Source organism: Propithecus coquereli, unplaced genomic scaffold (genome assembly GCF_000956105.1).
Source record: "Propithecus coquereli isolate 6110/MARCELLA unplaced genomic scaffold, Pcoq_1.0 Scaffold221, whole genome shotgun sequence".
NCBI classification, from domain to species: Eukaryota; Metazoa; Chordata; class Mammalia; order Primates; family Indriidae; genus Propithecus; species Propithecus coquereli.
Window position 1 is genome coordinate 583,918 of NW_012147301.1, and position 14,482 is coordinate 598,399.

At 44.3% G+C, this 14,482-nt stretch overlaps 1 protein-coding gene across 1 annotated transcript in view; it reads left to right on the plus strand.

Moving 5' to 3' along the window:
• Positions 1–7,894: 7,894 nt before the first annotated feature.
• Positions 7,895–14,482, plus strand: part of DGKK (diacylglycerol kinase, kappa) — a 116,324-nt gene continuing 109,736 nt past the window's right edge. The window contains exon 1 of the mRNA XM_012644854.1: positions 7,895–8,581. Coding sequence (XP_012500308.1) covers positions 7,895–8,581 — 687 coding nt within the window. The remainder of the gene's footprint in view (positions 8,582–14,482) is intronic.

Consider the following 14,482-nt stretch of genomic DNA (forward strand, 5'->3'; position numbering starts at 1 on the left):
CTATATATAATATTTTTAGTTGTCCAGATCATTTCTTTCTATTTGTTAGTAGAGACGGGGTCTCACTCTTGGTCAGGCTGGTCTCGAACTCCTGACCTTGAGCGATCCACCCGCCTCGGCCTCCCAGAGTGCTAGGATTACAGGCGTGAGCCACCGCGCCCGGCCTTATCCTGCCTATCTTATTTCATCTCATACCACTCTCTCCCTTGATCTCTAGGCTCCAGTCACTCTGGGTTACTTTATCTTCCTCCAACACAATAATAGGCTTATCCCCATCTCAGGGTCTTTGTCTTCCTTTCCCTTTGCCTAGAATCCCTTTCCGCAGATCTTTCCACAGTTGCCTCCTTCTTTTCACAGGAACCAGCTGAAAGTTGTCTCTTCAGAGAAGACTTGCATGACCATTCAATCTCAAACAACCTCAAACAATCAGACAAACCCAAATTAAAGTCCAGTCTACAAGTCAACTGGCCTATACTCTTCAAAAAACGTCAATGTTATGAAAACAGGAACTATTCTAAATTAAAGGAGACTAAAGAGACAGAACAACTAAACACAATCTATTATTTGACCCTATCAATATTTCCAAAAAAAAAAAAAAAAGCCTATACGGAGCATTATTGGGGCAGTTGGAGAATTCAAATATGCATTGTATGCTAGATAATATTATCATTGTTAAATTTCCCGCGTATGATCATTGTATTGTGTGTGCAAGAGAATGTCCTTGCTCTTTATGAGATTCATGCTGAAATTACTTATGGGTGGAGTGTTATTATGCCTGAAACTAACTGTCATATGGATCAGCTAAAAATAAAGAGATAGGTAGATAGAATTATATATATCAAGTAAATGTGGCAAAAATGTTAACAATTGGTGAATATTGGTGAAGAATATTTGAGCATTCACCGTATTATTCTTGTGACTTTTCTGTAGGATTGAAAATTTTCCAAATCACAAGTTAGTGGGGAAAAACCTTGAACTTTATTTAGTGGGTTTGTTGTTGGTAGTAGCACTGGTGAAGTAATTAACTCCAAACTATTTTTGATGTGCTGTAGGATTAAGGAAATGAGTAAATATATTGATTAGAGTAGTCTTCCAGGCACTTTCTATCACATCATCCTGTTTTATTTGCTTTATCTCATTTATCATTTTCTGAAACATTTTTTTTTTCATTTATGTGTTTACTTGTCTGTTTAATATATTTCCCCAGCCCCTATCCTATAAATGCTGTTTAAGCAGGAATGACGTCTACCTTGTTTTTTGGTGAATCCTCAGCATTCAAACAAGTGCCTGGCATATAGCAGATAGTAAATAATTACTTGTGGAATAGACAAATGAATGAAGCAATTCTAAGAAACCCTGAGGTCAGGCAGCAGCAGTTTTGCTCCTAGGGCCAAGTTAAGGCCCTGAGGCCCAGTTGGGAAAGGGCTTTGTTATTGTTGAGACCTGTGAAGCTGAGAGAGGGAAAGGGGAGAACTCAGCCTCATTCTGTCACATGAAGTATAGTTAAAGGGAATGGGCCATACTAGAAATAGCAGTGACCCCAAAGGTCATAACTAGAGGACGAGGACTTTTAAAACCAAAAGGCGAATGATGGCAGAGAGGTCCTGGAAATGACTGTGCAATGCTTTAATCTCCATCTAAGATAAATGAGTTATGTGACAATTTGTCCCTGTAAGTCTTCAATTGTGTAAAGACTCTTCCCTGAGATTCTCTCTTACCAAACAACGGATGAACTGTGCATTTTGAGCTAACTCTCAGTAAACAAGAACTACAGGGGAAGAGAAAAATGGGCCACCAGGAACACTGCTGGTGATTCTTTAGAGGAAAACAAAGCCAGCTTCCTCCCTCCCCAACCTGTTTCATCTCAGCAATTCTGCCTGTCAAACCCTCCTTTCTTAAATTCCTTTCCCTGCCTATTTCTTCCTCCTCTATCACTTTCCTTCCTAGGGTTGGTGTCAGAAAGAAGTGTGTGTGGAGACTGGTGAGGTAGTAAAGAGAATCTTTGAAGGGACAATTCTTGCTAACTTTACCCTTTTTTTTTTCCTTTTTGGATAAGGACACATACACATTCAAATGTTGAGGATGAGCATTACAAGTGTCCGCCTGCCTCCATTATTAACACCACACCATGAGGGTTCTAAGACAGAATCTTTTCCACTCTTTCTAAACACCATCACCTTGGGGTGATGTATCAGCTCTACACTCTCTCCCTCACCTCCCCTGTAATCTGCCACACCAAATTCCACCACTTTTTTCTCTATGTCATTAGGGCAATCTGTTTTCTCTTATTAATCTGAGCTCAGTTTAGATCCTTTGTAGTTCAGGACTTCATGGCCGTTTCTCATCAGCTTCCCCCAAATCTAAGCCATTGTAAGTTAAAAATTCTACAAAGATCCATTTTTTTTTCTTTGTTATCCTTCTTCAAACTGTCCTCGATCTCCTGATCTGCTTTCAGGTCCACAACCATCCCACTCCTGCCTGCCTACAAAGACCTTTCTCTCATCCCCTGGTCATTCATCATCAGTTAGAATTTCAAATTAGGAATTCCATGAGTATGTTGAATCCATAGAAGACAAATGACTCATTATGGACTGAATCCAAATGTATAGGCAGGTGGTTAAGCAGGTCCAACCAGCAGTCTTGGCACAAGCCTTTCACAAGACCTGAAATTAGACATTTCCGTAGTGTAGTGGTTGTCATGTTCGCCTAACACAAGACCTGAAACTAGAAGTTGCAGCAAAAATCAAGAAAGAATCACGATTTTACAAATTACCCCAAATTAGCTGGATGTCAGCTCAAGGGGAACAAAGTAGATTTGTAGATGCTTCCAGAACAAAGTACAATGTCAAGGATAATTTTTCTTACTGGTTGGTTTTACCATGTCACACCTATACTCAAACAACCTGCATTGGCTCCCAATTACCTTTAAAATCAAATCTTCAAACTCTTCATTCTAGCATTCAAAGCCTTTTATGTCTTTCTTCTCCCTACCACTCAGTTTGCTCCAATCTCACCTCTCATTAATTCTTGGTATGGTCCCTCTGCCTCAACCAGCCTGGCTCATTCTCACCACCAGGTTTCCATTCTTGCCCCTCTCTTTGCCTGTAATGCTGTTCCCTTCCACTTCCTCCTTGCTGATCTCCATTAACTACATTATTCAAGACCAAGTTCGAGACATGCCCCCTTACAAGAAGCTGTCTCCGACTTACTCACAGGATCACTGATATTTTGTGCTAAAACAGACTTCAGAGCTAGCTGATCAAGCTGAACTTTGTCCTCACCTCCATTTTTCAGATGAGAAAACTTGAAGCCAAAAGATATTAAATGATTTGTATAAGTTCATGCTGTGAGTTTAGTGGTAGAATCTTAATCTGAAGCCAGATTTCCTGACTCCCTGTGCAATTTCCTTTCCACTCTGTCACACTTTGTCCCCATCCCCCCAACCCACCAGAAAAGTACAAAGTATAGTGTCATGATCATAAACTGGCATCTGTGCTTGGATTGTGTTTCACCTGTATTTGGCTTATCTCGACCACCAAGTTCTAATGATTTTTGTGAGAAGGATCATGTGTAATATTTCTGTCCCTTCTCCATCTCCATGGCACCTAACAGGGGTGTAGACATCTCAGACTGGCAGTAAATGCATCTTAACTGTGGAGTGCTTCAATTCAAGGAAATATAAAAACAGAACCAATAAAATGAGTACACTCTGAGTGGATTATTATGTTACATATATATTCAAAAAGATTCCTCTAAACAGGGACCTCCTATAGTGAGCTTGGTTACAGATCATTAACTACCATCCAGAGAGAAAGAGGGAGAGCTGAGAAACCTCAAGATAAAATTGTAAGAGTCGCTGCTCCTCTTACAGGCTCAAGAAAGAAAAGGGCATTACGGCAAGCTTCCCATTCTGCTATGCAGAGGATTTCCACAACCCCTGTCTCACCACCCCCAGCTCAGCATTGTGCTCTGGTCTCCCTCAGCTGGGAGTTGAGTGACACAAGTTCTAAATGTCTGTTCCACCACTAATTATCTCTGTGACCTAAGACATGGCACTTAATCTCACTGGACTTGTGTTTTCTTGTCTGTAAAAGGTTAGGGGCCAGGGGTGTGCAATGAAAGTACAGACTTGCTTGACTCACACATTTGTTGTGAGGCTGAAGTGAGATAATATATGTGAAAGTACTTTAAAAATCAGAAGGCATTATATGAATGCAAGGTATTAACTTTTTAATGCTCTAATCCTTTATCAATTAAATCCTAGGAGACTAGAGTGAGTGAAGGGTAACAAGTTTGTGTTTTAATCCCACGTAAATTAATTGTCTGAATCCTTGACCTTCTCCATAAATGCTGTTCTTCATCCTATCTCTTTATTTTATTCAGTAGATTATTATAAAGGTTGCTATTTTAGCTTTGCACATTGTCGAGGTGGCAGGGATGGGGGAGGTTGGCAGCTGATAAGACTCAAGAGAGGCATTGATTTCTTCCCAAATTGCTTTATAAGGGAGGAATTAGGGAATTTGTAGCTACTGGTCAAGCGGTAAAGGGCTTTCACTCTAGCACTCCAGTGCCACTCTCTCGTTCAATCATGAAAAGGAAATGAAAAAAATGGAGGGAGAAGAGATTTAATTTTGCCACATTTTTCACATTTTCTCTCCTTTGCCTCTCCAGAACTCCAAGCATGGTTGAAATCTAAGAATCTCCATGCTGGCTTAGGTAAACTTTATTTTGGATAGAATCATGGTAAATGCTGGGGGAAGGGGCAAGGTAGTACATTACATATTCAAAAGATATAAGCCCACTGTACTGATCAATCTTTCATCTAGCCCAATCAGGTAACTTATATAATATGCCAAAAATCCCAGGTTATGGACCATTTCTGCCCTGGGACATTCAGAGCCATGTCCACCCAAGCCTCTGTGGAGATGGTCATCATTCCAGGTATGCCTGCTTGGAGAAATTTTTATGTAGCTCTTGGCCTTTTTATCAGTATTGTTCGATTAGAAAAGAGCCTCATAAGAGATTATTAATCATCTGAAATATCAAAAACTGCTAAAAAGCAATGCAGAAAAATATACCCTAATCAGTAACCTGCAATGAATCATCCACTTAACAGACATTTCCTGAATCCTTACTATGGCCTCAGCCCTGGGTTAAGTTATGAGGAAAATACACAAGCATCTAAGTAAAGCTTTCTCTGTTAAGAAACCATCAGGTTGTGGCAGAAAGGAGGGTATATTACTTACCCAAATGTGCCTCCCCAAATCAGACACCAATCAACCATTCTGACCATCCCTCCACCCACTCCCCCAATGTAAAGCATTGTATTCAATGCTGGGCTGAGGAAAGGCAAAACAAAAACAAAACAAAACAAACAAAAAACCAAAAAACACTCTTACTATGACATAAGGAAATAAGGAAAGCTTGTCATGTGCTGAGAAATAATTTTTTAGAGCCCTCAAAACTAATCATAATACAATTCAGGCAGTATATCTCCAGTAACCCACCCTAATGAAACAAAAGCCATGCAACTATTTTAGCATTTAACATCAAAATGATCTTGCAGCGAGAGTTTAACGTCATAAATTTGGACTCATTGTGACTGAGTATAGAATTATAGACAAGTGTTTCAATGAGCATACATAAAGCAACAGCTCCAAGTTGTCCCCTGGTGGTGTCCTGCTTGACAACACACTGTCTATGCCAAACCCCATGCCATTGCTCTCTAATCCAAGAGGCCATCTTACTCTGTGACTGCTCAGCCTTAAACCCTTCTACCTATAGGCTGGAATTTAGTGAAAAGCAAGATTTAAATGTGGGATATTGGCCCCTTTTAAGGACAGGGATTTCACCAAGGTGTGAAAGCCTCAAGAAACAACGTCCAAGCCTGGGCTTACCGGCTGGTCAGATCTGGCACCTGTACGTTGCAGTTCTGAACTCTTGGGGTTTAAGGCAGCTTGGCTGCTTGAGTATGGGGTAGGAGAGAGGAGAACAAGCCCAAGGAGAATGAAGAGAGTTGGCCATAGGGTGGATTTATTGGCAGGAGGAGACTTGATAGGGCTCACCTCCCTTGTGCTTCCCCATCCCCAGAGGTTAAGGATGATCCCTGAATTAGCCTAGTAGCTGCCAAGCAGTATGACACATCTCCAGGAGGGTGGGCTTAGGCTGCGATGCTGCAGCAAGGATCTGGGAAATGCAGACCTCATCAGAGATTCTGGTCTTTGGAGGGGGCTAGGTGAGATCGTGTTCTGTGGTATTATTTACTGCTGGGATGTGGTGTAGGTGACGGAAAAATGCTGCAGATTCTAGAAAATTCTGGGTGGGTCAGTGTCATTTGGCAAAAGAAGAGGGAATAGTGGGGGATATGGTCTGGGAGGAGATGGCAAGAGGAGGGGCTGCAGAAGGAGGGCTGTCATCCACAACTGCAGCATTATGTGTGTGGGAGATAAATTCATTTGTCATATTTCAAATTAAGTTTATAGACGTTTCTCTTCTCCCAGCCCCCACCCAACAGTGGCTTAAAGGGTGGTCTTCTCAAATTTTAATTGCAATTGGCAGTATATTGGCATCTAAAGTCTAGGTCTGACTAAGATGATGGTTTGTATGTATGTGTACACGACTACAACCGACAGAGCTTCTAAAGTCTCCCAATGTGGTGGGAAGGGTGCTGCGGTAGGGACCCGCCGTTCTCTTCACAAGAGAATCTCCCATCCCTAATGTCAGAGCGCTTTAGGAGGTGGAAAAGGTGTGGGTGTTGAGGTTAATTTCCCTAGCCCAACACACACACACACACACACACACACACACACACACACACACGTTAACAAGTTTGGTTAAAAAAAGAAAGAAAGAAAGAAAAGAAAAAAAACCTCCCTGCCGATGCTTGGAAAATCCAGCTAAAAGCACAAGGCAATCTCCTATGGCAAAGGCAAGCCAGCCAGACGCCCAGATAGCTGCGGAGACCAAGGTAGCCTCCGCTCCATCCCGAACGGGCAGCCCATTTGCTACTGCCTAGGCACTCGCCTTGCTCTCGGGGCTACATCTGCAGTCTACTGAAAGCCAAGGCTCCAACCCTCCCTAATCACACTCCTTTCCTGAAGCATCCCAAACTCTGTACTCAGCGGCAAATTACCTGGATCTGGTAAAGCTCAAAAACGCAAAACCCGAGGAGGGGGCAAATTTTACTGCAATCCATAGGACGCTCAACGCCCCGCCACCACCACCAGCCACCCCCCCCCCCAATACACACACACACAACCCCAACCGCATGACGCTTAAATTCTTTTCCCAGGTTAGATAAAAAGGATTACTTGCCCACTGAGGCTTGGAGATGGGGGGCAAGAGATTGGTCCGAGGCTGGGCTCACCTGCTGCTGAGGTGAGAGAGTAGACACAGGAGAGAAGCTGTTAAGAGCAGCAGCTCAGGGCTGAGTGGTTAGGGGGATTGCAAAGACCCTTAACTTCGCCTCTGGTTTTTTTTACCTTTTTCCATTTGCGTCACTAAAGGGTTAAACGCGGCCGGGCTCCAACCCCCCCCAACACGTAGCTCCAATACCCCTCCCCTTTTTGCCGCCCCCCCTCCTCTCCTGCGCGTCGCTAGGAGGTCATCAAGCGCTCTGCCCAGTCCGCATTCGCAAGCCCCTCTGCTTCCCGCCCATCGGACCCGTGGCTGCTTACGAAGAGGTGTGCGCTCACCGAGGGGCGTGTTCCAGCAAAGGGAGACGCCGAGCGCCCCCCAGTCAGACCTCAGAGCGGAGCCAGCCATGGAGCACGACGGGGGAAAGTTTGGCACCCTGCGAGGGGTTGTCGGACTGGAGGGGGCGGGCCGCCCGAGGGTACTTTAGCCCTCCAAGCTCTGGGGCGCGGGCTGCCCAGACCTGAGGCGGTGTGCGGCCATGGACCGCGGAGCTGCCGCGGCCCAGGGCACTGCCCGGGCTCAGGATGGAGAGCAGCCCGCGGAGTCTCCGGAGCCGCCGCCGCCGTGGCCGCCGCCGCCGCCGCCGCCGGCTCCACCGCCGCTCCTCCAGCCTTCGCCAGAACCGGCACCAGAGCCCTGTCCAGAGCCTGCTCCAGGACCCTATCCGGAGGCGACCTCAGAACCAGCCCTAGAACTAGACACAGAACCGACTCCAGAACCAGCCCCAGAGCCGACCCCAGAACCAGCCACAGAACCGGCCCCAGAGCCGACCCCAGAACCAGCCACAGAGCCGGCCCCAGAGCCGACCCCAGAACCAGCCACAGAACCGGCCCCAGAGCCGGCCCCAGAACCTGCCACCGAACCGGCCCCAGAGCCGGCCCCAGAACCAGCCACAAAACCGGCCCCAGAGCCGGCCCCAGAACCAGCCAAAGAACTGGCCCCAGAGCCGGCCCCAGAACCTGCCACCAAACCGGCCCCAGAGCCGGCCCCAGAACCAGCCACAGAACCGGCCCTAGAGTCCTGCCCTAAGGCAGCTCCAGAGTCCGGTCCGAAGCCAAGTCCAGCACCATGTCTATTGCCGTGTCCGGTGGACACTCGAGAGAAGGGTCTAAAGACCCAGTCATCTCCATTGCCCCGATCGCCAATGTCGTGGTCCAGAATAAAGGTAAGAAAAAGACCCCCAGGAGCAGGGAAAGAAACAAGGCGAGGTCGGATGGCTATGGAGCTTGCGGGACTCAGGGTACCCCTTGCATCCCGTTTGGCTGCCACTGGCTGGCCAAGATGCTAGGAAAGATGCAGGGATGGGGGAGAGCAGGGGAGTAGGAAGCGGTTGGGAGGCGGGAAGCAACATGTGGGAAGTGAGAGTGGGCTGTTTGGGGCTAGAAACCGGGTGACAGCAGGGGGTGAGAATCATAGCAGTTTTCCCCACGGAGAGAAGTGACAGTGCAGTGAGCGCCAATATCTTGAAAAAGAGGAGGAAGATACCCTCGGGGGAGCGCAAGAGATCTGGAAAAGTGTTTGAGGCTGGCCCCAGTACACTGCGGACTAGATTGAGTGGGGGCGGTGGGACACACCTCTTAGCCCTGGTCACTGCAGCAGAGGCCCAAGCTGTGGAGCTGCCGCCAGTTTGCCCCCCTTCCTGCCACTGGGGAGGGGGCGCCTCAGCTGGGGCGCAACTGGCGGTGCTCCGGGGAGGTGTCCTGCGCCTCTGCTGGCTGCTGGGTGCTGCTACTCCCTGTGGAAATGAGGGGATGGGCGGCGCCCCCACGCACTGCAGGGGAAGGGCAGAGTTTGCCCGGGAGGAGGGGGAGAGCATGCGTGTGTTGAAGCCACCATTCGATCTGTCTGCAGGATTTCCCAGCAGGTAGGTGCAAACAGCGATACAATGATGCGCAGTCTCAAACTGACAACTGGTATCCCGCACCAGGGCCAGTTGGAATGATACAGGAGTCCTGGTTTAGAGACACGCAAATAGGAGTTGGTATTTGAGAGCATGTGAATGGGAACCCTCCTCTCTACCAGTCTACAGCGACGCCTTCTAAACCGATGCACGTAGTGGGGAAAAGATGAATGAAGAATCCTCCAGCACTCACCCAAGGGGAAGGAGGGAAGAAGAAGGTTTTTGGTGTTTGCTTTGGACCCATGAAAGCCCATCTGCTCCTCAGCGGGAGTCTGTCTGTCTTTCCTGCTTTCTCTGTGTTCCCCCTACTCTTCCTTTCCCCTAAACTTCGTTCCACGAAACTGTGAAAATCATGATAATGTATTCATACACCTCAATTTAGCTTCCCCTGAAGGAAAACACACACAGACACACACACGCACACATGGAAACAAACGAATAACACAACACATCAACAATGTCTGTCCATCCTGCCGCCTGGCAGAACGTAGGGACATGGCTCAGGAACCTTCTGCTGTGGACCGCACACTTGTAGAATGGGGACTGTAGTGGGGAGGGGCAGAAATGGACATAACGAAATGGAAGCGCTGGTTGCTTCCTGACTCCTGAGGAGGGAGGCTGGAGTCTGCAAAATATCTGCAGTGATAAACGACTGAAAAAGAGGAAGGCTAAAGCGAAAAGTTTCACAGAGGAAAAGTGCAGAGGTTTAAAAATAAATAAATGAAATAGGACAGCAGGGGATCCAGAGAAATTAAAAAAAAAAAAAACAACCAACACCTCGTTCTCACTAGGGGGTGGTGCAGATGCCCTTCCCTGCAGTGATCTCCAGAAGGGGAAGGGAGGGGCCGCCAGACCAGGGAGATCACCCTAACCCAGTGCTTGCTCTTGTCGTTTTGGAGGAGTTTGCATTAAGCAGGTGGGAGAGAGACTAGCCAGAATCACCTGACCTGTGGCCATCTTAAGTGAAATTTCCAGAACGTGGCTCAGAAACTGACACCTGGGGGTGTAATTACTAGGATGGCCAGTGAATACATCTCCTCTTTGGCCTCTGGAAGGCTGACTGGGGGCCCAACCCATGCATGAAAAGCATCCCCCAGTGTGAAAGCATCTCCTACCAGTTTGACAGGAAAATGTCTGTTGCCAGACAGATGAGGAGAATTAAGCTAAGGGGAACCAGGTTAGCTTCGTCTACATAGTGCCCACTCAGACAATTGGCAGCACTGGCAGGGACCAGGACCCCAGGGGTTTGATTTTGCTCTTGGTAGATCCAGACATTTGTTGAATCACTTATCTGTAGGATGGGGTTAAGAACGCTGGCCATCCATCAAGAAGGCCATGTAGATTAACTAATCAGTGGCTCTGGAGGATTTTGAAGGATACAAAGGATCTGGGTAAATGCTCAAATTGCTGGGAGCCAGACGCTCTTACAACACCCTCAATATCAGTATGCTCTCTGGTGCAGTTGGGAACATCTGATCTTCAGTGACAGAATCATTCTCTGCTGCACCCTCCTCAGACAAATAGTACCTACAACCAGCTGGCTTGCATCTTAACATTCAAGGCAAACAGGTTGCCATCTTAGCTGGGGTTGCATTGTTCTCAAACACTGCCTCCTTTAGGCAAGCTTGGGAAAAAACAACCATACAACACAACACACACACACACACACACACACACACACACACCCTCATATACAAAATCTCAGGGAACAAAACAAAATACAGGTCTCATCAAACAATGAAATCCTACATAGCAAGCATGAAACTAGCCTGATAATTCAGAGGATGAAATGAGCAAAACTAAGTGTTTGAAGGTGACTGTAAGTTTCTCCCAGATAATTTTGCTGACTGGTATTGCAGTAAAAAAGTAACATCTACCAGCCCGTACCTGTTCTCTTTTGGGTTTTCAGTAAGGTTTCAGAACCTGCTGGTTACAAATTCTATGCCAAGCATGAGGGTAGAGACTGAGAAAAGGGGGTTCATGTTTCCTTTCCAAGTAGCTACCAAGGTAGCACAGTCTGTGAACCAAACCTGTCTATTTCCTTCCTTTCTAAAATGTTTTGATTCCCAGGAAATGAGCCATGGTCTCCCACCTGGTGGCAACAAGTTTAAGTAAGGATGTGTGAATTGGTTCTTTAACAATGCTATAACTTCTTGGGGTGAGTGGGGCTTGTATGAAGTAGACCATATTTGTTTCTCTCCTCTCAGTTGTGCTTGAAGAAAGACAGTATATATTTTATTCATTGAGTTTTGACTAGCTATGAAATTATAATCACACCATACGAGTGATCGGTGAAAATCTTGGGAGAAATACACTTTTGTTTCTTTTATTTGTGGGGGAGTGAATGGGGTCTGTGTATCCCTCTTGATGACTATACAGTAATTACCATTATCCCCAAACCATGACAGAACGGTTTTGCACACAAAACTGACATTTCTTGCACATATTTTCTTGCAAAATAGCGAGCATTTGTTGACGATGTCTGGTAATTCTTGCCTGAATATTTTATTATCTTACCTATTTCTGAGCTTCTCAAAAAAGGAGCCATCTTTCTCAATGCCTAGTACAATGCAGCCCTCCATGTTTTTGCTCAATAAACACTTGCTGAAGCTTGAAACCTATCAATTCCATTTCCAGCAAAGTAGAGGCTGCTGCTGTGAATGAATGAAAATTCATTCTCATTGGTTTTTAGAATGAGAAGTAAATGCTTATTTAAATAGCCTGAATATATAGCCCTTAAGTAAATGCAGTCAGTCGTTCCATTTTCAGAGTCGATATTGGAGCCATAATTAAGAGGGAAATTACTAACAATTTTTTTAAAAAGGCTTGGAAAATGTCCTTATTCCAGGCAGCCCCGACAGCAGCAGACTAATGATATTGTTGGCTTCAGGCGTAATAAATTTTTTTCCTAAGTGAACAGAGTATCTGCAGTGACTGTAAACAGCTTTGGGATTATAAATTCGAATGTTTAACCTGTTGAAGGTTACGATTAAATTACTTTCTTTCCTCTTTAGTTCTTCCCCCCTTCCTTGCCAGGCTTTCATGATACCATCTGATTTATTTGGTATATTCTGAGAGCTCCTAAGCATTTGCTGCAGGATGTTCTAGAAAAGATAATGAGATATTTGGTCAGTGGTCTTTCCTTTCTGAGAGTACAATTCTTTTGCGTTTTTGTTTTTTTTAAATTCCAACTGGAGCTTCTGCAGATCTGCAGCCTAAAAGGCTGAGTCTTTACCCAAAGTGCTTCCAAGGAAAGGGGAAAAAAATCCATACAGGCCAGGAAACCATCCAGGGACATTATAATAAGGATTATATAATCCCTTTTGCTCCTATAGCACTTTACAGTTTACAGAATGGTTTCCTCTGCATTATTAACCCTTTTATTTCCCTGAACAAGACAGCAGAGTGAAGAAGGGCAAAAATGAAACATGACAGCTAATAGGATGTGATGATTAAATTATCTATTGGGGATTTTTAAACAATATCCAACACATGGCTTTCTGTGACACATAGGATCCTCATTTGTCTAAGAATAGTCTTTTAGCTGACATTTCATCAGCTCTGATATTTTTTTCCAAAGCAGTGATTGCTGCTCTACTTCTGGTGCTCCCAGAGGGGGCCAGCATAGAAGAGGAGCCTGAGAAGGAAAGAGAAGAGGCAGAGACCCTGAACTGATTACTCATGAAGACCTTTTTGTTTTTTGGGGTTTTTTGGGAAAGGAAATAAATAGAAATCCTGCTAAGGATAGGGTTGCCCAACCTTTCCAATGCCCGCTGACTATAATTCTTTCAGTGGCAAAAAAATAATTTCAAGGGTTAAAAAAAGAAAGCAAGCAGCCATTCTAAAGGAAGATGCCTTGCCTTCACCAAAACAAATAGACCTTCTTCCCAAAATAGAAAAAACAAATTTATGAATTTTTAAAAAGAAATTGACAGTCACCCCAGATAATGAAACTTATCCCTCCTCTGAAAATTATTTTAAGAAAAAAATAGACAAAAAATTCTAAAGGGAAGTTCTCCTCATCCTCATCAAAGACCATGAAGCTTATATCCTCCAAAGAAAATTTTAAAAATGAAAAGAAAGAGAAATCATCTTAAATTTAGCAGTATTTCAAACCTTGAAAAATTCATGAAATTTATAAACTTTATTTGCACTCCATGGCCCATGCCCAATCCCTTGTGAAAATTATGGGGGCAAAAATAAATCTTCCAAAGGGGAGGTCCACTAATCTCACCAAAGCTCCCTAACATTATTTCTGCCAATTACATAAAATGTCCAGAATAGGCAAGTCCTTAGAGATGGAAAGGAGATGAGTAGTTGCCAGGGACTGGAGGAATACACAAGGGGGAAGTGGGAATAATGGCTAAGGGTACAGGGCTTCTTTGGAAGGCGATAAAAAATGTTCTAGAATTAGAGTGATGATGGCTGCACAATCTTGTGAATACATTAAACCCCACAGAATTGTACATGTTAAAATGATGAATTTTATGGTATGTAAATTACATCTCAATTTTTAAAAATAAGTAAAAGAAAGAGACCATAACCCCAAGCTCAAGCTAATAAGTCTACTACTCTCCCACAAACAAATTGAAAAAGAGAAATTGGAAAAGGGAACTAAAAGAAAGGGAGATCCTCTTAAAGACAGAGCCTCCAACCTCACCAAGGAAAATAACCTTTATTTACCACCCCTTCAATTTTTTTTAAGAAAAACAAACAAAAGGAAATCTTTCAAAGGACACTCTCAAAATCATCAAAGTCAATGAAATTTACTAATCCTCCCTCTAGGTACACATATTTTAATTTAAAAAGAAAGAAATACTAAAGGACAGGTCCCTCCTTGTACTAAATCTCCTGAATTTTTAATTCACAGAAAGGGAAAAATAGAAACAAAAGAAACACCTCCCCCAGATGACCCAAGAACATGAAACTAATTCTTAAAATACAATTTTTTTAAGATTTAAAACAAAATTGAGAATGGAAAGGTACTTGTGTTTGTGGATGGGATACCATTATTAATGAAATAAAAACAAAATCTTCTTAAAGAAGAAAAGTGCTTCAGCCTTACAAAGACCCATGAACTTCTCATAAAAACACAACAAAAACAAATGCAATTTTTTTAAAAGAAGAAAAAATCCTTCTAATGGGAATTGACCCAAATTAACTCAG